This window comes from Oncorhynchus nerka, linkage group LG7 (assembly GCF_034236695.1).
Source record: "Oncorhynchus nerka isolate Pitt River linkage group LG7, Oner_Uvic_2.0, whole genome shotgun sequence".
Taxonomy (NCBI): domain Eukaryota; kingdom Metazoa; phylum Chordata; class Actinopteri; order Salmoniformes; family Salmonidae; genus Oncorhynchus; species Oncorhynchus nerka.
In genome coordinates this window covers 57,029,793-57,049,015 of record NC_088402.1, presented here as the reverse complement: position 1 = coordinate 57,049,015, position 19,223 = coordinate 57,029,793, and the positions used below count along the sequence as shown (strand labels likewise).

The 19,223-nt window shown below is 44.8% G+C and overlaps 1 protein-coding gene across 2 annotated transcripts in view; it reads left to right on the top strand.

The window, feature by feature from the left end:
• LOC115132031 (paired box protein Pax-7-like) overlaps positions 1 to 19,223 on the top strand; it is a 62,739-nt gene that overhangs the window by 35,226 nt on the left and 8,290 nt on the right. For both annotated transcript variants that reach the window (XM_065020657.1, XM_029664220.2), the window contains exons 6-7: positions 4,289 to 4,454; positions 4,819 to 5,018. In XM_065020657.1, coding sequence (XP_064876729.1) covers positions 4,289 to 4,454; positions 4,819 to 5,018 — 366 coding nt within the window. The remainder of the gene's footprint in view (positions 1 to 4,288; positions 4,455 to 4,818; positions 5,019 to 19,223) is intronic.

The window sequence follows — 19,223 nt, the reverse complement described above, 5'->3', positions numbered from 1 at the left end:
CCGTGTGTGTGTGTGTGTGTTTGTGTGTGTGTGTGTGTGTGTGTGTGAGTGTGTGTGTGTGTGTGTGTGGTGTGTGTCTGCATGTGTGTGTTTGTTTGTGTTTGTTTGTTTGTTTGTTTGTGTGTGTGTGTGTGTGTGTGTGTGTGTGTGTGTGTGTGTGTGTGTGTGTGTGTGTGTGTGTGTGTGTGTGTGTGTGTGTGTGTGTGTGTGTGTGTGTGTGTGTGTGTGTGTGTACGCGGGTGCGTGTATGAGTTTGTGTATGTGTGTGTACGTCTGCATGTGTGTGTGAGGATATATGTGTGTGCCCTGGTTCATGTGGACCATCTGTGGGCAGTAAAACAGCATATCTCTGTCTTTCCATCTCCAGTGGAAAGAGAGAGAGAGAGGCCCCGCGGCCCTCTATCAGGGCTTGACCTCTGGATGCCTATGTCATGTAACCTCAGCCCTTTACTCTCCAAAACTCCTCCGCTCTGACGCCCTCACCCTGCCACCTAGAGCTACAGAGAGAGAGCGACAGAGAGAGAGCTAAAGAGAGAGAGAGCGACAGAGAAACTGAGAGATAGAGAAGAGGCTACTGCAAAAGAGAGAGAAAAGATTGATGTTGGGCTTTTTCATGCCTCTTAGTCGCTGTTATGTTGGACTTTTTGGCTGTGAAATTCAATCACGTTATCCAGGTTTTACTCGTCATCGTGCCCGTCTCCAAGTCATTCCCCCCGCCAGCCAGCCCAACAGTAATCCCAGACGATATCTCCCCAACTGGAGAAGATACACACGCACACAAAGCACACACACACAGGCACGCACTCACACAGGCAGGTATACACACAAAAATAGAACAGAATGTTTTTTAGCTCTGTTGTGAGCTAAACTAGGTAATGTACTACAGTCTTTATTTAGGGGAGGAGCTGGGGAGTATGAGAGAGAGAGAGAGAGAGAGAGAGAGAGAGAGAGAGAGAGAGAATCCTTCCAAGGTGACATTGCAGTCAGATTCCAGAGCAGAGTATCAAGTCCTTGGTGGTGCTCAGAGCAAGCCTCTTAGGAAATCCACTGAGCCCTGCAGCCGCACTCACACAGAGCAGACTTACTGTAAACACACACAGTGAAAAATCTAAATAAAACCTACAATGTGACTGGTATGTTAAATGCAATCAGCTTTCAGTAATGATTTTATTCATAAGGAGTGGACGTAAAAACCTGTCACGAGTATCTCACGCAGTTGTATGGATGAGATTCAGTTGTCATGAATCTTTGGTACATCGTTTGTACACCGTTGGTGGTGATTCTGAAGAGAAGCAGAGAAAAGGCTGCCAAGTTTGTGAACTGAGAGTGTCTTAGCTCACTCCTCTCACTCTTAGCACCTAGGGCAAACACTGCCTCGTGTAATTATTAGAGTCTACCCTTCGAAAATAGAACTCCAAATGATATTCTACACTTGAAAGGCATGTTTTTCATTTGCACAAATGTAAAACTGCAAATGTAGTCGGTGAGGAGAGGAAGAAAGTGGGTAGCCCGGGGGAAAGTATAGGTGGTGTGTGTGTGTGTGTGTGTACTTTCACTCACTTTTATTCTCACATTGTGTGTGTGCGCATGTGCGTGTCAGCGTGTAAGTGCGAGCACGTGTGTGTTTGTGTGTGTCTGTGCCTAATCGTGCGTGTTCAGGTGTGGTGTGTAGGCTATCCATCTGCGTGTAGGCCCGTACTTGTACAAGGTTTCTCTCTTTTATTTGCCACGTTTAATTAAGACCCGGCAATTAGTGTCCTGTGGAGTTGAAAGATGGGTAATTTGTGCCTATAGCCACGCACTGCTCTTTCATTTACCATTCTGCTTAATCTGGGCCTATGGGAGTGGAGAGGGAGGCTGACAATACAAGAGGGACAGGAGGGCTGGGGGGCTGAGGGAGCTATAGCTGGGGGAGTGGGTGAGGCCGAAGTCCTGCTGAGCCTAAAGCTGGGGGGGGGGGGGGGGGGTGTTAGCACCTGGAATATCAGTTTGGGCCTATCACTTTTGCATATCCTGTAGGATTAAATTAAGTTGAAACTTTTTGTTGAGAATGAGTCATTCATTGATGTCTATGGGAGAATGGTGTGTAAGTGTAGAGTTTGACACACTTCTCTGAAGTTAAGTTTCTCTCACAGTAATGTTATTCAGCAATCATGCAAGAGAAGCATCTGTGTTTCAGACCTGATCTGGCCGAGCCATATGGACGTGTGTGTGTGTGTGTGTGTGTGTGTGTGTGTGTGAGCAGTGGAGCACAAATGTGCATCCCTGTCCTAGGCCATCCATCCGTTGATCCATGCGAGCCAGCTGAAAGGTAGCGTTACTAGGGCTGAGAGAGAGCCTGTTTAAAAAGGCCTCTTTGTGGCCCATTCAAGCCAAGCCTCCATTGTATCCTTCTTTCAGCGGCCCTCTCAATGGGCCGGGCCCATTTGGGAGACAACAGGAGATTAACTGCACAGACAGTGTATTAAGTGCTGATGAATCGGCCCCAAGAGCCATAGATCAATGACACAGGCCAACAGTCTCCTACTGCATATGTAGAAACATACATACAAATTTAGGATCTTAATTTGACCACCCAAATCAAATCAAATTTTATTTGTCACATACACATGGTTAGCAGATGTTAATGCGAGTGTAGCGAAATGCTTGTAAAATAAGCAAAGAACGTTACAGTCTCTGATGACCCTGTTGCAGGATAACTTTCCCGCAATGCAAGACATTTAAAACTTGTAGTGTATTTGAGGTTTAAAAAGGCTACTGATGTCTGTAATTTCCACTTGATTTTCCCTTACAAAAAAATGGATCAACCCCTATTAAAATGTCAATGAATTTTCATCCACATAATAATTCACATTTCCTGTTGGTGCAGGATTATTGTCCTGCTGTAGCAAACTGGAGCCTTTAACTGGTTATTTAAACACACATAGGTGGGTCAGGGAGGGGAAAGATCCCTTACTGCCCGTTTTAGATGCATTGCAACATTCATGTTGGCCTTGAGTGTCTGACCTGTGTTTTGTCTTGATGGCCGCAGTTTGAGACAGCGTTGACTAGGTGCTCAAAGACACATACAACGTTTGTTTATCAGGAACACCTTCCTAATACTGAGTTGCACCTCCCCCCTTTGCCCTCAGAACAGCCTCAAATTCGTCAGGCATGGACTCGAAAACGTTGCACAGGGATGCTGGCCCATGTTGACTCCAATGCTTCCCACAGTTGCGTCAAGTTGGCTGGATGTCCTTATTCTTGATACACACGGCTAGATGTCCTCATTCTTGATACACACGGGAAACTGTGCAGGGTGAAAAACCCAGCAGCGTTGCAGTTCTTGACACAAACCGGTGCACCTGGCCCCTACTACCATACCCCATTCAAAGGCACTTAAATCTTTTGTCTTGCCCATACACCCTCTGAATGGCACACATACACAATCCGTGTCTTAATTGTCTCAAGGCTTAAAAATCCTTCTTTAACCTGTCTCCTCCCTTTCATCTACACTGATTGAAGTGGATTTAACAAGTGACATCAATAAGGGATCATATGTTTCACCTGGATTTACCTGGTCAGTCTATGTCATGGAAAGAGAGTTCTTTATGTTTTTTACACTCAGTGTATAATGCCGGCAAAACCTTAAGCCCAAACCTATTTTCTATTTTCAAATCAAATTCATCTACTTTTGCCTTGTCCCAAATGGTACCCTATTCCCTTTAGTGTACACAGATCTATGTTCAAAGGTTGTGCACTACTTTGACCAGAGCCCATAGATCTCTGTTTAAAGGTAGTGCACTACTTTGACCAGGGCCTATAGATCTCTGTTTAAAGGTAGCGCACTACTTTGACCAGGGCCCATAGATTTCTGTTCAAAGGTAGTGCCCTATAGGGAAAATTTGGGACGCACACGGTGTGAATCAGCCTTTCAACCCAGCTGTCCCATTATGTATGTATTTGATGTATTCCAACACCAGCACATCTGAAACTAGTCATCAGCAAGCCCCTGTTAATTGAAGAAGTTTTTTTTGCAGTAATTTTGCCCATGGTGTGTGGGGCCCTCACACTGATGGTGTTAATTAAGATTTAAATGTGTTTGATTGACACGATAGCGATTATCACCCCCAAAATAACACTGGGTCAACCAGTTTGAATGAACAGTTAAACAGTTAATTGCAGGTTCTTTGCCTTGGTCTGCCTCCCTCCCTTTTAAGTCTTTGTTTTCTATTTTTCTCTCTTCTTATTTTCCTCCTTCCTGCCGTGCAGTCTCTCTTTCATTCATGAAAATCCTCTTTCTCTCTAGGTGTGGTTCAGCAACCGACGGGCCAGGTGGCGTAAGCAAGCGGGAGCCAATCAGCTGGCGGCGTTCAATCACCTGTTGCCAGGCGGATTCCCAGGCAGCGGCATGCCCACGCTACCCACCTACCAGCTCCAAGATTCCGGTTACCCCACAACCACACTATCACAAGGTATAGACATCTCTACCACCACCTGCGAACACATGGTCCTAACATGTAGTGTTGAGGTACCATTATCAAAGTTGGTTAGCCACGTAGTGCTAGTGTGATCTAATGCTAATGTATTTTACCCTTGTCTGAGACCTGAAGGCGAATGTTACTGTAGCTCCTTGAACTAATGCCTAGGATTTAGGTCAGTGGGCTAACACAGTCTCGTGGCGCATAGATGACATCTGAGTCACGTACTTGATTCGACCTGTTACAAACACCCAGTAGCGCTAAGATGATATTACATTCCTATGGTGCTGTGTATGTGATCATCACCCATGACCTTAAATGTGATTTCTCCCTGGTCCTCCTTCTGCATAAACCCCAGACGTTAGTGGCACGGTTCACCGCCCTCAGCCATTACCACCGTCCACCATGCACCAGGGAGGGCTGTCGGGCGGGGATGGCGGCTCGGCCTACGGCCTGTCGTCCAACCGCCATGGCTTCTCCAGCTACTCCGACTCCTTCATGAGCCCCTCGGCACCCAGTAACCACATGAACCCCGTCAGCAACGGCCTCTCCCCACAGGTAGGTGCTGGGGTTCAAATGGTGGCATGTCAGGGTGTGAGGCAGTGTTATTCCACTGCTCTGAGGGTGTGTGTGGGTGTGTATCCAAGTCACGCTGGTGTGTGAGGACAAGTCTTCCGCACTAAGAAATGTACCTGCAACCCATAAAGAAAACACTCCGAAGAGAGTATACTTTTCCACGTCCCATTCAATTCAAATCTAAATATGGTGCTGTAAAGAAAAGGACTATTCTTGCTACAGCGCCAGAAAGCGAATCTCGATTGCTAGTTTTTTTTTCTTGTCCTACTGTTTATTGTTATTGTTTATTAGGATCTCTGACAAATGCTATGATTGTTGGTTGCATAAGTCCAAAACATGCATTCTTGCATTTAGGGGAAGAGTTGTGTTTTTGTCATACCCCGGAAACCCAGTGTCTATTTTGATAGAGTAACGCTCAGTGGCTTGTCTCTGATTAAGAGGGTCTCTCGTGGCTTTGACTGTAAACGTGTCAAGTACAGAAGATACCAATATCCTCTTGCTACAGGGGGATTTTGGATGATAATGTTTGACAATTAATTTCATCCCACATCCCTGAGCCTCAAATCAAATGAGGACGATTGTTTGACACACGTGGATTCTAAACGAATTAGAGTTTGAACTTGAAACACACAACCATGTTCGACAAATCCTTCGCTCGACTCAGTAGGCACTACAGGGAAACAACTAATACGAAGATATCCTAGCAAAGAAAAGACGTAATCACATTCAACTAATGAGTCTTTTCACCCAATTGTCGAGCTGTGTCTACCGACATCATTTTCGGAATTAACAGACTTCGCCGTCAAAGCGCTCTGTCCTAATGCATTGTAACTGATTAAAAAAAATAAGGCTTAGCTACCCAATACAAACTTCCATAGATGAATATTGCATGGTGAATGACCTAGGCATGAAGTATTTTTCACTCAGAAAATAGAGATGAATTCATCATTGAACGTTAAGGCATTATTCTATGAGACAGGTATACCATTTTAATGTTATAGAGCTTCTTCCTCAGATTCTAAGTGATAACTCGATGTTAACTAGCCTGCTCTGCCTCTTCTGTGGGAGGTCCATCGGGTTTTTACATAAGAGTCTTTCTTTTCTTGGTCATCTTTTATTAGAGGACAGTGGACTCGATAAGGGAATGCTACACCGCTGTAATCAATTGGTGTCAGAGGCCTTTAATGTTTCCTTTCCCCTCGATCGTCCGCAATGCCATTGTTGTGCGTCCGTGTGGCATGCAAATAGGAATTGTCCACTTTATCCTCTCACGGCATCTTGAACAATAACCATTGAAAATGAGAATTTCTGATCGTGCTTGATTTTTAACGGCCACAGAATAGAGAATAGGACGGATGTTGATGCAAACCACTGGTGAGGAGGAAATTATATGCAATTACTCACCAAAACTGGGCAGTCCAGCCCACCCTGAGCAACAAGATCTGACTAACAAGCAGAAAATAAGATTGAAATGGTGTTTAAAGAGTCTCAAATTTAATTCAATGCCACATTTGTCCGCAATTACCCCCGCATTCACACATATTTTATTGCGAGCGCCCCCCCCCCCTGAAATATTTCTCAAAGCAGATTGAGAAAACTGGTAATACTTCCACTCTTTTTTTCGGCGGAGAAGAGAAGAAAGAATGAAGGATTTGGGTGACAAAAAAGAGATTTTCTCATGTACTGGAGAGTTGGGGGATAACAGGCACGTTCCTCAGCGTTTTCTGATTGTTAATCGTAGTGGTGAGGCTTTGGGAGGCTAATGCTTAGCGCTGCAAACCTGCATAAATATCAGGGACATGGGTTGGCTTTTCCTTATGACTATTAACGTGACTCCCTCTCTCCCTTGCTTGTTCGCCGGTAGAACAGATAAAATAACAAGACTTCCCTGTTTTACATTAGGGATTACGACGCTATAGTTCCCAAGCCTACTGTATGGGCAAGAAGAGATTTTTCTATTAAGAGGGGCCTTTACTTTGATTTTGCATACGTATGCGTTTATGTATTAGCAAAGGCATTTGAAAGTGATTTTTTAAATTCAATTGGATTCTAATAGGAAATAACTGAACTCTAGTATTTTGTCAATTTAATTTAGAATAATATTACTCTAAGAATTTAAGAAGACGTGTTTCATTTGCATTTGAAGTGACAGAAACGTTTCAATCACGTGATGTTAATTCACAGCACCTCAGAAAAAGACATGAAATCCGTAACAATGGGAGTTGTGTCAGCAACAGAGAAATGAGTTGTTAAAGCAGGTGGATCAGTGATTCACAATCACAACCCATCCATTCTAATACGTTGCTCCACATGGGTGCTTTTGTAAAGGTGTGTGTGTGTGTGTGTGTGTGTGTGTGTGTGTGTGTGTGTGAAAAAGTTTCTACATTTCTCCAGTCTTAGCAGCACTATCTAGCTCTTCTCAACTCTCTCTCTCTCTCTCTCTCTCTCTCTCTCTCTCTCTCTCTCTCTCTCTCTCTCTCTCTCGCTGTCTTTCTCTCTCTCTTACCCCTTTGCCCAGGTCCCCATGTGACATGTGGCAATCCCATCAACCTCTCATTGTGGGATAAATTAATGTCGTCCCTGACAGCAGGACTATCACAGTTCAGCCCTCCAGACCACCACTCTGCGCAAGCAACCCCTGGCCATGCCCCTGCAGACACAAATACTATCCTCTCCTCCCCTTCTCTCCTTCTCTGTCTCCCCCCTTTTCTGCAGGGAAGGCTCATAGCATATGCTGAAGAAGCTGCCCCCTCCCTTTTTTTTTCTAAATCGAAATTCCTCCTCTTCTTCTCTTTCTTTTAAATCTCCCCCCTCTCTCCCTAAAATGTCATGCTTTTCCCGTTTCTCTCTTTCTCTCTGTGGAGTATGTTTCTCTGTCCTCAGTGTGGGCTACTATTTCTCCAATCCTTCTGTATGCCTTTAATAAAGCGTTCTATATGCGCACAGCAGAGAGAATATTTCCTTTACAGCAGGCAGGAACATATGGGAGGAGATGCAGCTTTCCCCAGTATGATTAGCCCGTACAGTGCCAAAGCACGGGAATATATATGGAAATGCACGTGAAAGTGTGCGTGTGTAAATACAATTCTTTTATTCCCCCGTGCTTTTGTTGTAGTTTGTTGTTGTGTGTTATTGGGGATGTGAGCAGAGGAGCATTCTTCAGCCAATCCATCCTTTACAACTTCTTCTTTCCCAAAGGAACATTTCTGTTCCAAAGTGGTTGTTTGTTCATTTCCTTTCCTCGTTACAAGACTAAGGTGTTTTAGGGAGTTTGTGTCTTGTTGGTTGTAATTGGTTTGACAAAGCTTGCAATGGAAAGAGCTTTACTTTGATCCAACTGTGGTTTATGCAACTAACATCAGCCCCACAAAATATTTATTCCCCCAATTTTTGTACCAGGACAAGCACTGTCTTGAAGCGATATAGGTTTTGCACATATTCCATACTGTCCCACTTTCTTTTAGTGGGTTGGTGTACAAATGCATACTATTGAGGTTTTTAAATAACTTTTAATATCTCACTTTTGTAGCTGGCGTTTATTTTATTTTGCTTTCTATGTTATTTTATTCTTGTTTTAATGTAAAGTGTGTAGCGATTCTAAATGCACTTTAAATAAAGTGCATTTATGTTGTCAACAACAGTAAACAGCACTTACAATTGCCAAGTACTGTACTGTAGATGTAAACACAAGCCAGCTGCACCTTCTTTTCCCTCCCTTTTGTGCACTACATGAAAAACCTGTTCCAACCACATTCTATTGCTTATTTCATTCCCCGATTCCGATATAACATGTTATAGACAATAGCAATCTGCATACTGCGTACCTCAGACAGATTACTAGTCAAGATGAAATAGTTCAAACTGAAGATATGAAGATAATATGTTCTAGTAGCATTGTGCCAGAGTTGAACACATTTGTTCTCTGTGGGTGTTGTCTTGTTTGGTGTCCATTGAATGTTCCTGGAGGCTGCCATTCATTGAATGTTACTGGAGGCTGCCATTCATTGAATGTTACTGGAGGCTGCCATTCATTGAATGTTACTGGAGGCTGCCATTCATTGAATGTTACTGGAGGCTGCCATTCATTGAATGTTCCTGGAGGCTGCCATTCATTGAATGTTCCTGGAGGCTGCCATTCATTGAATGTTACTGGAGGCTGCCATTCATTGAATGTTACTGGAGGCTGCCATTCATTGAATGTTCCTGGAGGCTGCCAATCATTGAATGTTCCTGGAGGCTGCCAATCATTGAATGTTCCTGGAGGCTGCCATTCATTGAATGTTACTGGAGGCTGCCATTCATTGAATGTTACTGGAGGCTGCCATTCATTGAATGTTACTGGAGGCTGCCATTCATTGAATGTTCCTGGAGGCTGCCAATCATTGAATGTTCCTGGAGGCTTCCATTCATTGAATGTTCCTGGAGGCTTCCATTCATTGAATGTTACTGGAGGCTGCCATTCATTGAATGTTACTGGAGGCTGCCAATCATTGAATGTTACTGGAGGCTTCCATTCATTGAATGTTACTGGAGGCTGCCATCCATTGAATGTTACTGGAGGCTGCCAATCATTGAATGTTGCTGGAGGCTGCCATTCATTGAATGTTACTGGAGGCTGCCATCCATTGAATGTTACTGGAGGCTGCCAATCATTGAATGTTCCTGGAGGCTGCCATTCATTGAATGTTACTGGAGGCTGCCATCCATTGAATGTTCCTGGAGGCTGCCATCCATTGAATGTTACTGGAGGCTGCCATCCATTGAATGTTACTGGAGGCTGCCATCCATTGAATGTTCCTGGAGGCTGCCATCCATTGAATGTTACTGGAGGCTGCCATCCATTGAATGTTCCTGGAGGCTGCCATCCATTGAATGTTACTGGAGGCTGCCATCCATTGAATGTTACTGGAGGCTGCCATCCATTGAATGTTCCTGGAGGCTGCCATCCATTGAACGTTACAGGAGGCTGCCATCTATTACCGCTCTTATACTAACCTCAAATTGTTAGTTATTTATTTAAAATGTAGTTTTCCTCTCTCTCCCCCCACCCGGTATTGTAGTTATATCTAGCCTTGTCCTGGTAAAACTGATGGCTGGCATGGCTAAGACTTAGACTAGTTCCATTAAGCCCCTTTTGTCCCTACCAGTCAGAGGTAGGGAGTGATTTCCCAGTCTTGAACATGTCTTGAACATAACTCTCCATATCTCAGTCGGTGTTTGACAGCCTATCATCTTATACAAGAGCCTGTCCAGTCTGAGCTCAGGGTAATAAGGGAAGGCTTATAAGACAGGTTTCTCACCACGATTTGTTGCATTCTTTTTAATCAAGTACGAGCACTGGGATTTAACCTCTAGAAAGTCCATAAACAACAAAATAGTTGTATAAAACTTACTTGAAATGGAATCATTTGTCTTTTTTTGATGACATGACAACATGCACCCTCATTCTGAGCAGGGGGGGGGGGTTGAAATGAATAGAATGAGAGATACGTTTTGTTTTTAAATGCAGTTTATGATATCACTGCATTAGCGTTTTCATTGCGAGATCAACCATCTTGACCCCTCCGTCATGTTTCAAATCATTTACATGAGATAACAATGTCGGGTGTGTTTCCAAATGATGAGCTTGAAAATAGCATAATGTCTATGCCTTCTGACAGGCAATAATTCAATTTGGATAGTGCATATTGCTTTTGGCATCTGATGCACACACAAGACGTTTTGTGCCTCCCCCCTTTCAAATTGAATGCGAAAGAATTACTGACTTTCATGTAGGAAACTAGCAGTAGAATGCAGCCAATTCCAAGTATTATTGAGTGAGAAAATTACAATATGAAAATGCTAGCCTTGTGATGGGAAAGTGCATTTGATATGTATGCAGCCTGGCTCTCAGTCATTCTGTTACAGCCTTGGATTCTTGATGAAATAAAGCTGATCTTATTGAACCACGTTTAAAAAAAACTCTATTTGGCTATTTTCAGTCACCCCATTGTCAGACTGTTTTCTATATGAATTGTCAGATGACATGCACAACGTTGGTCCCCTAATCCCTCGCTGTCAGGACACACAACTTGTTGACCCGTCACAGATAAACAAACAATTACCCACAAACAAACCCCAACTAAACCCATAAATTCATCATAAAAGTCAACAAAAGCACACACACAAAAATACTGAGAAAAAAAGTCAAGGTTTTTCCTCCTTAATTTCAATTGCTGTGGTGGTGAAGGAAGATTTGTGTTTTGGAATGGCGGAAGAGCTCTGGCTAGCATTTGATGTCGGGGAGTGTGTGTTTGGGTGTGTGTGTGTTTGGGTGTGTGTATGTGAGCGAATAAGGCTGGGGTTTCAGCACTAGGGGATCAGAGCCACTGTAGCGCTCCCCGGCTCTCCCTTTGATCCATATCCCCAGGCCTGCCTGCCTGTGCTGCGCGCGCTAACTCAGGCCTCACTAGTGATTCCTGACAACTGTCTGCCCGAGATAAGGGGAGGGGGCCCTCTCCCTCTTCCCTCCCTCCTGTTCTCTCTCTCTTTCTCCCTCTCTCTCTCACTCCCTCTCCCCTCACCACAGCACTTCCATTAGCACAGCAGCCACTTTTTAAAAAGGGGATGAATATTTAAGAAGCCTGCAAAGGAGTTGCCAAAAAAAAAACATTTACCAGGGGAGATGTTTTTGGCTCCCTCTCTCTCTCTCTCTCCCTCACCCAGCCCCCTCTTGCTTTTGACAAGACACTGTGCACCTGAATGTCAATGAGAGAGAAATATATATATATATATATGTATATATGTCTCTCTCTATATATATATACACACACACACACATACATATATGTATATATATATATATATATATATATATAGAGAGAGAGAGAGAGAGACTTGTGCCTCCTTAGTCTCCTACATTATGAAAACTTGGGGGTATTAAGCTCTTTCACTGGGCACCGTGTCAGCTGGCAAGCTCCGGTGTCAACATATCAAAAAGGATGAATGCATATATTTACATCACTTCCATACTTAGAGAGAGGGAAAGCGGGGGGAAGGGGAGAAGAGGGTACATACTTGTTAATTAGAACTCATCCTAAATACAGATGCTGTTTCAATTTGGCAAGAATAAAAAAAAAGTAAGAAGCTTTAGAAGAGAAAAAGATGAGACCTGCCAAGAAAATCAGGCGAATTTAAATCATATCCACTGGCGGAATGTTTTTTTTTAGCATACATTTTTAGCATTTACTTATTTATTCATTTTGCTTCTTCTTCTTCTTGCTATTTTCTTCTTCTTCTTCTTCTTCTTCTTCTCCCAGCGCTGGAAGCGTGGAAATAAGAAAATACGAGTCTTCCTGGTCTGGTAATTGTAGGTAGTAGAGTTTCAGTGGTTCGGATGAGTGGAAAGCCCTCCTCCTTCCTCCTCTTCTCTTTCTCTGTGGTGCTCCATTGGAAGAATGGACTCAATAGCCCTTAAGCCCCTTAAAAGGTGTTTGAGTTATCTCACGCAGTGCCTCCTGGTGGTTAGGTAGGCCTATCGCTAGCCGAAACCGTCTGGAGGTAAAATAATTCAGAATATAATACGGTACTGTACTGAACAATGGGAATTTGAGAAACCAGACATAGGGGTTAGGGCAGGTGAATGGTTATCAAAATGATAGGATGTCCTTGTGATTACTGAGAATACAGACAGGCCTACAACATGGTGAGATGCATAATGTGAAATGTTATATTTTCAGGACTCACTGGTTAACTTGGTTGCTCGTTCATTTACTTTGATTGCCTTTCTGTTGTCAAGTGGTACTTGGTATTATTGGACCTTGTCAAATCTAGTCTTTGTATTCCTGACCTCAAGATACTATTATATTATTTATTTAGATTTCTCTGTTGACCATTGGACATCTCTCTCACTCTTTTCACATTCTCTCCAGTTCACTCTTTCTCTCCCTTTAGGTCTGACATCACCTCAGTCTTCCTCTCCTTCTTTCTGTTAGCATATCTCTCCCTCTATACCCTATCTCTGTCTGTCTGTCTGTCTGTCTGTCTGTCTGTCTGTCTGTCTGTCTGTCTGTCTGTCTGTCTGTCTGTCTGTCTGTCTGTCTGTCTGTCTGTCTGTCTGTCTGTCTGTCTGTCTGTCTGTCTGTCTGTCTGTGTCTCTCTCTCTGTCTCTGTGCCCTCACTCTCCCCAGAGAGGCAACATTATTCCCCCTCTCAGAGGTGAAAGGCTAGGGAGGACAATAAAAATGCTATTTAAATGCAAGGTTGTTTGTGTGCGGGTGAGAGATATTTCTCCTGCTGAAAGTGAGGATGCTGTTGCATCCTGATAAATAGCGAATATAAGGGAATGCGATTTACATTTATCTTGCAGAGGCAGCCAATATGAATTTCAGTAAGTCCTAGAAAATGAGGATTTAAGTGGAGTGGTGGAGACCGAAAAGCACACTCTGGGACCCACGCAGTTGCAAAGGCCTGTTAGATCAGTAGCTGTGTTTCTTTATTACACTCTATGGGCTTGGCATTAACAGGATCTTAAATACTGATCATATAGGCATATATATAGTATATACACTGAGTATACAAAACCTTAAGAACACCATCTTTTTCCACAACATAGACATATTAGGAAAGTATACTCATTGTATATACTGTACATTTCCATTATTTCCATAAGAGACTTCATTATAGAGGTTCTGAGTTCCTTTTAACAGCTATTTTCACAGCCTGTTATCTAAACCAAAGACAGTAAGTACACAATGGCTATCAAATAGAATGGAATATATGAATGGAAACATAACCCTATCTTAGGGATGCAGGCAGGCTACAGCATACACTAACAGCCTTGGAGAGTGGTTTTCTCAATCTAAATCACTCTTTTCCCCATATAGTCTTCCTGCTACTGTAGGACAACAACACTACCTCAATTGTCCCATTGACCAGTAGCAGGGTTCAATTTCAATCAGAAACAATTTCACTATGGGTACAGATCGGTGTTCTTATTGTGCCATAACCTCTGTGGGTCTTTTTTGTGACTCGTTGGGCCTCAGCCTTTCACAAGGTGGAACTGTCCGGTCAAAGTTCAGCATCCGGTCAAAGTTCAAAGGTCAAAAGGTTGGAAGGTCATTGAGTCTGGACTGTAGGGGGGCTCTGGCCACTGATGTGAACCTGCACCAGACACCCAGAGGTGAAAGATTAGCAGGGTGCATGTGCTTCCTGTTGGTCACAGATACCACTCTGACAGGTGGGGAAGCCGTGATTGATTAGCCTGGATGGTGAGTGTAGGGTTTAGTCTGGTTTAACCAGGCTAGTAAGTTATTGATAAACCTTAGCATAGCAAAAGGTGCGACTGTCACTCCGGTCAATCAGACCATGTTGGTGTTGGTCCAATGTTACTGTACCGTAGGCTGACTTTTCACCATTGATGAACAGCCTTTCCGTTACTCCTCTTTGAAGAAACATATACAAAACTTCAGACAGGAAAGTAACCTATTTTTTCAATTATTTGAAATTGAAGTCTCGCTCTCTCTCTGCACTGCGGTCACCAGCTGGCTTGTGCTAACAGCAGCCCTCTCCCACTCGGTCTCCAGCTGAGAGCCATTTCACAATTTATTTGCATGTAATTATGGGCTATGAGGTTCCAATATTAGCACTGTCAAGAACAATTTGACCTGACATTCTTCACTGGGCCAACTCCCCGCTGTTTTTAGCAAACAAAACTCCCCCCTCCGTCCCCCTCTCTCGCTTCCTCCCTCGCTTCAGTGAGTTCCCACTTCCCACCATCCGGTAGCAGCACCGGCTCTTGCGGGCCGGTCGGAGAGAAAAAAAAACACACTCTGGCGAAATCATTAAAGGCTGCCGTTTAATTTGGTGGAGGCGGCGGAGTGGAGAGGCGAGAGGTGTGGGAGGGAGCAAAAGGGGGAAGGAGAAGTGGAGAGGGGGGTGCAATGGAGGAAAGCTTACCTTGTTCCTGGCGTTCCTGAATCTATCCCGGTTCCATCGCTGTCATATTACCCGGAGAGGGAGAGCGGATTGCTGCTACGCCTCCTCTGCGATGTGAGCCCCATAGAAAGCATTAACCTTTGGTTAGTGAGGGGCCTTGTAACACTTTGGAGTGGTTAGGAAGCGCTGACGGGTTTCTCCTGTGCCACGGCTTCACTCTACTAAGCCAAGGCACACACATACAGAGCAGTTAGCAGTGCAGGCGAGAAATGTCCACGTTCAAAATATTTAAAAAACATGGCAAAGGATGAATATTGACGACGCTACAGTATCACACTGATATGGTTTTAGTGGTAGCTCATTTACATAATAAAAACATATGGGCATTCTCGGTATGCGTGAGCCTAGAATGTTAATATTTGTTGCTTACTGCGTACATTTTTACTAAAGAGTATGTACTAAATAGTATGTAGTAATTAGTCCACAGTATGTCGTTTTAGTACGTAGTAGGCAAGACAGATTCCGGCCACGGCCCATGTCACAGTGTGTGGTAGGAAGTGTGTTGCAGATCACTGAGGGTTAAAGGAGCCATATGGCCAGTGTTTCCCATAGCTAAACGTGTTGTGGTAAAATGACAGCTTGTTTGGTTACACGTTAATCGCTGTCATCTGCGCCTGGCTTGTCCCTGCCCAGTTCCTGTCACTGTCAATCAAACGCCTAATTTGAATCAATTAAAGACTTCCAATGGAGCACCCTTCCTCCCTCCATTTCTCCCTCTATCGCTATCTCCTCCTCCCTTCCCCAGCCCCAGTCTCAGCCTCAGCTCCAGCCTCAGCCCCAGCCTCAGCTCCAGCCTCAGCCCCAGCCTCAGCCTCAGCCCCAACCTCAGCCCCAGCCTCAGCTCCAGCCTCAGCCTCAGCTCAAGCCTCAGCTCCACCCTCAGCCCCAGCCCCAGCCTCAGACTCAGCCCCAACCTCAGCCCCAGCCTCAGCTCCAGCCTCAGCCCCAGCCTAAGCTCCAGCCTCAGCCCCAACCTCAGCCTCAGTCCCAGCCCCAACCCCAGCCCCAGCCCCAGCCTCAGCTCCAGCCTCAGCCTCAGCTCTAGCCTCAGCCCCAGACTCAGTCCCAGCCCCAGCCTCAGTCCCAGCCTCAGGTCCAGATCCAGCCCCATCCCCAGCCTCAGCCTCAGCCCCAGCCTCAGCCTCATTCTCAGCGCCATCCCCATCCCCAGCCCCAGCCTCAGCCTCATCCTCAGCCCCATCCCCAGCCCCAGCCTCAGACCCAGCACCAGCCCCAGCCCCAGCCTCATCACCAGCCCTAGCCCCAGCCTCAGCCCCAGCCTCAGCCTCAGCCCCAGCCTCAGCCCCAACCCCAGCCCCAACCTCAGCCCCAGCCCCAGCCCCAGTTCCAGCCTCAGCCCCAGCCTCAGCCTCAGCCCCAGCTCCAGCCTCAGCCCCAGAATCAGCTCCAGCTCTAGCTCCTACCCTTCAAAATTCCTCACCCACGCCTCCCATCGTTTGTTGTATTTTTGGCCGACGCCGCTTTTCACTTTCAATTAATGTGCTGTGGCCAATTAAGGCACTGACATGCGACCGGGTGCCCCAATCAGCACTGTCATCTGCTCCCTGCCACCCTGCCACCACCCTTGGGTCTGACAGAGCGATGGATGGAGAGAGAGAAAGAAATAGAGAGAGCACAAGAAGGAGGAAATTGTGAGAGAGGCAGGATAGAGAGGACATAAAGAAATGGAGAGAGATAGACAGAGAGAGGGCGAGTGAGTTAGAGAGGGAGATAAAGAGTGAGAGATAGAGGGAGAGAGGTCCCGTCCTGTTGGCTGCTCAGAGATGCTAATTACCCAGCTCTGTCTCCACGGTGACAAAACCTGCTAATTGTATTTATGCATTGGCTTTTACTTTGAAATAGACACTTAGTGACTAGACCCAGACTACCCACCTTGATGGGGGACTGGGCTACAGTATTAGAATAGGGGTGTTAACTTGTAACTGGGTTGCAGTATATATTAGAGTTGTGCAGTTTTTGGAGACACTCATTTGATTATTTTCTATCTTTCATGCCATGGATCTGTACGGTGCTGAAAATGTTATATTTTTTCAGTGCACGAACATACTTTCACCTGTTGGCCAAGGCTGATTCTCCTAAATAGCAAATAGTAGCTACTTCATTTACATTACAATTGAATACAGCAATATAATTTGAGGTCACTATTATCTGTCTCTTGAATTGGCATGCGATTTACATCAGATATGCCAAAATGATCTATTTTTCAATAGCAGCATTGCTCGACGAATACATTTGTTTTTCATTTGGGGTTGATTTGTTTGCGTACAACTCAGGCTTCATGACATTGAAATCTTCTTTTTTTCAATGATGGGGGAGTTTGGGATTTCAGGATTATTGCCTTTGACAATGAACCCATCTGCTTGCCGTAGAATGGCATAAGCTGATCTTGTAATTACTGATGATTGCATCAGATATTCACAATTCAATACTGTCATGCTTCTTAATTAGCTGTTTTCATCTCTGCTTCATATAGTTGCACCGGTCGCTGACTTAATTTCCATATAGGCGACATACTCTACATTTAAGCTACGTTAATGAGATATCAACCTACATTGAAAAGCCTTCAACAAATAACTCAGTATGAGGGTTGGCAATGGGAGTCATTCTGTGGCCATACAGATAACCTGGTGACATTTGGAGGGCTCAACCTTTGTTCAACCTACAACCAACATATCAACATTGTAAAAGGCTACAACCTACACTGAGAAGCCTTCGACAAACAACTCAAACCATCATAAGCTGGTATCACGGTTGGAGATCTGGTGGTGAGTGGGAGATGTCATTCTGTAGACTTGAACCTGGTGACATTTGGAGTTGTCCGTCTTTGTTCCACCTACAACTAACATAATATCAACCTACATTGAAAAGCCTGGCAAAAGACTCTAGCTAACCCCCATAAGCTGGCATCAGGGTTGAAGATCTAATGTCGAGTGGGAGACATTCTGTGGCTTTCAGATAACCTGGTGACATTTGGAAGGCTCAGTCCTTCCCACTCTGCGCCCGACCCCTCTACCTGCCGACCACTGAGGGGCATGAAGGCACCATTCGGGGGCGTTTGAGTCAGGGTGAGAGGAGAGGCTTATCCAGTCTCCTCCAGAATGTGTGTGTGTGTGTGTGTGTGTGTGTGTGTGTGTGTGTGCATGCTGGTGTGTATTTGGAGCATGGAGTGGGCTGATGGCACTGAGGTTGGCTACAGACAGACAGAAGGTCCTATCAGCTCGGCAGGCAGGCAGGCCCGCAGGCCTACACAGCAGTCCTACAGGGGCCTTTGTTACTCATCCCTCCTCCATCCATCCATTTCTCTCTCTCTCTTTCTCGCCCCTCTTTCCTCCTACACCACTCACCACTCCTTTCCATCATCAGACCTGTGCTGTGAGAGGGAGAGGGGAGGAGGGAGGGAAAGAGCGGGAGGGAAAGAGGGAGGAAGATATATGGGCCAGGTGGAGTGGTTTTAGGTTGTGTGGGGATGTCGTGGTCTTTAGTGCACAGTGTGATCTATACTCCCACGTGTGGTTTATTAAGACTGTGTTTCGTACTTTGCCAGTTTACAGTGCCTCTCTGTAGGTGGAGTCCTTCTATGAAGCCTTACTCTGGGTAATGTAGTCTGTCGTATTGTTTTGAAGAGGGGAACTTTATTCACAATGACAAAGAGAAATATTCACGATATTGCAGTACAGGTAATGAACACGTTCAGGCAGAGTAGAAAGAGATACTCATTGTTGAATTATTATCAATCAACCTTGAAATGTGTACATGCAGTATTTAGACATTCCGTCGTATAAGTTATGAGGGCACGGCTTGACAGCGCATCATACTGAAACCAGCATCGTGTTCATTCCAGATGAAATAGGACATCTCATTACAATGCAAATAGTATGTATCAGTTCCAGTCGTGTGAGACTACCACTCTATTTTGGGGGGCTATTAGAAAGAGAAGGCCATTAAATTGGTTCTGTCTCCGCCTCCGTAGCATTTCCACTTCGCTCCAGCTGAGAAAAAAACTGCCGCAACCGGGTCTGTCTGTTTCGGTGCCGGAAACCCAACAAACAGCGAGCTCTCGTCGAACAGTCACACAGAGACAAAAAATATAATTTAACAGTTCAGGAAATTAGGATTGCATGAAAGGCGGCTTTTTTGTGTTGCAAACGTGCTATTTATTTATCTGAAAGGATGCACATTGTATCAATTTAC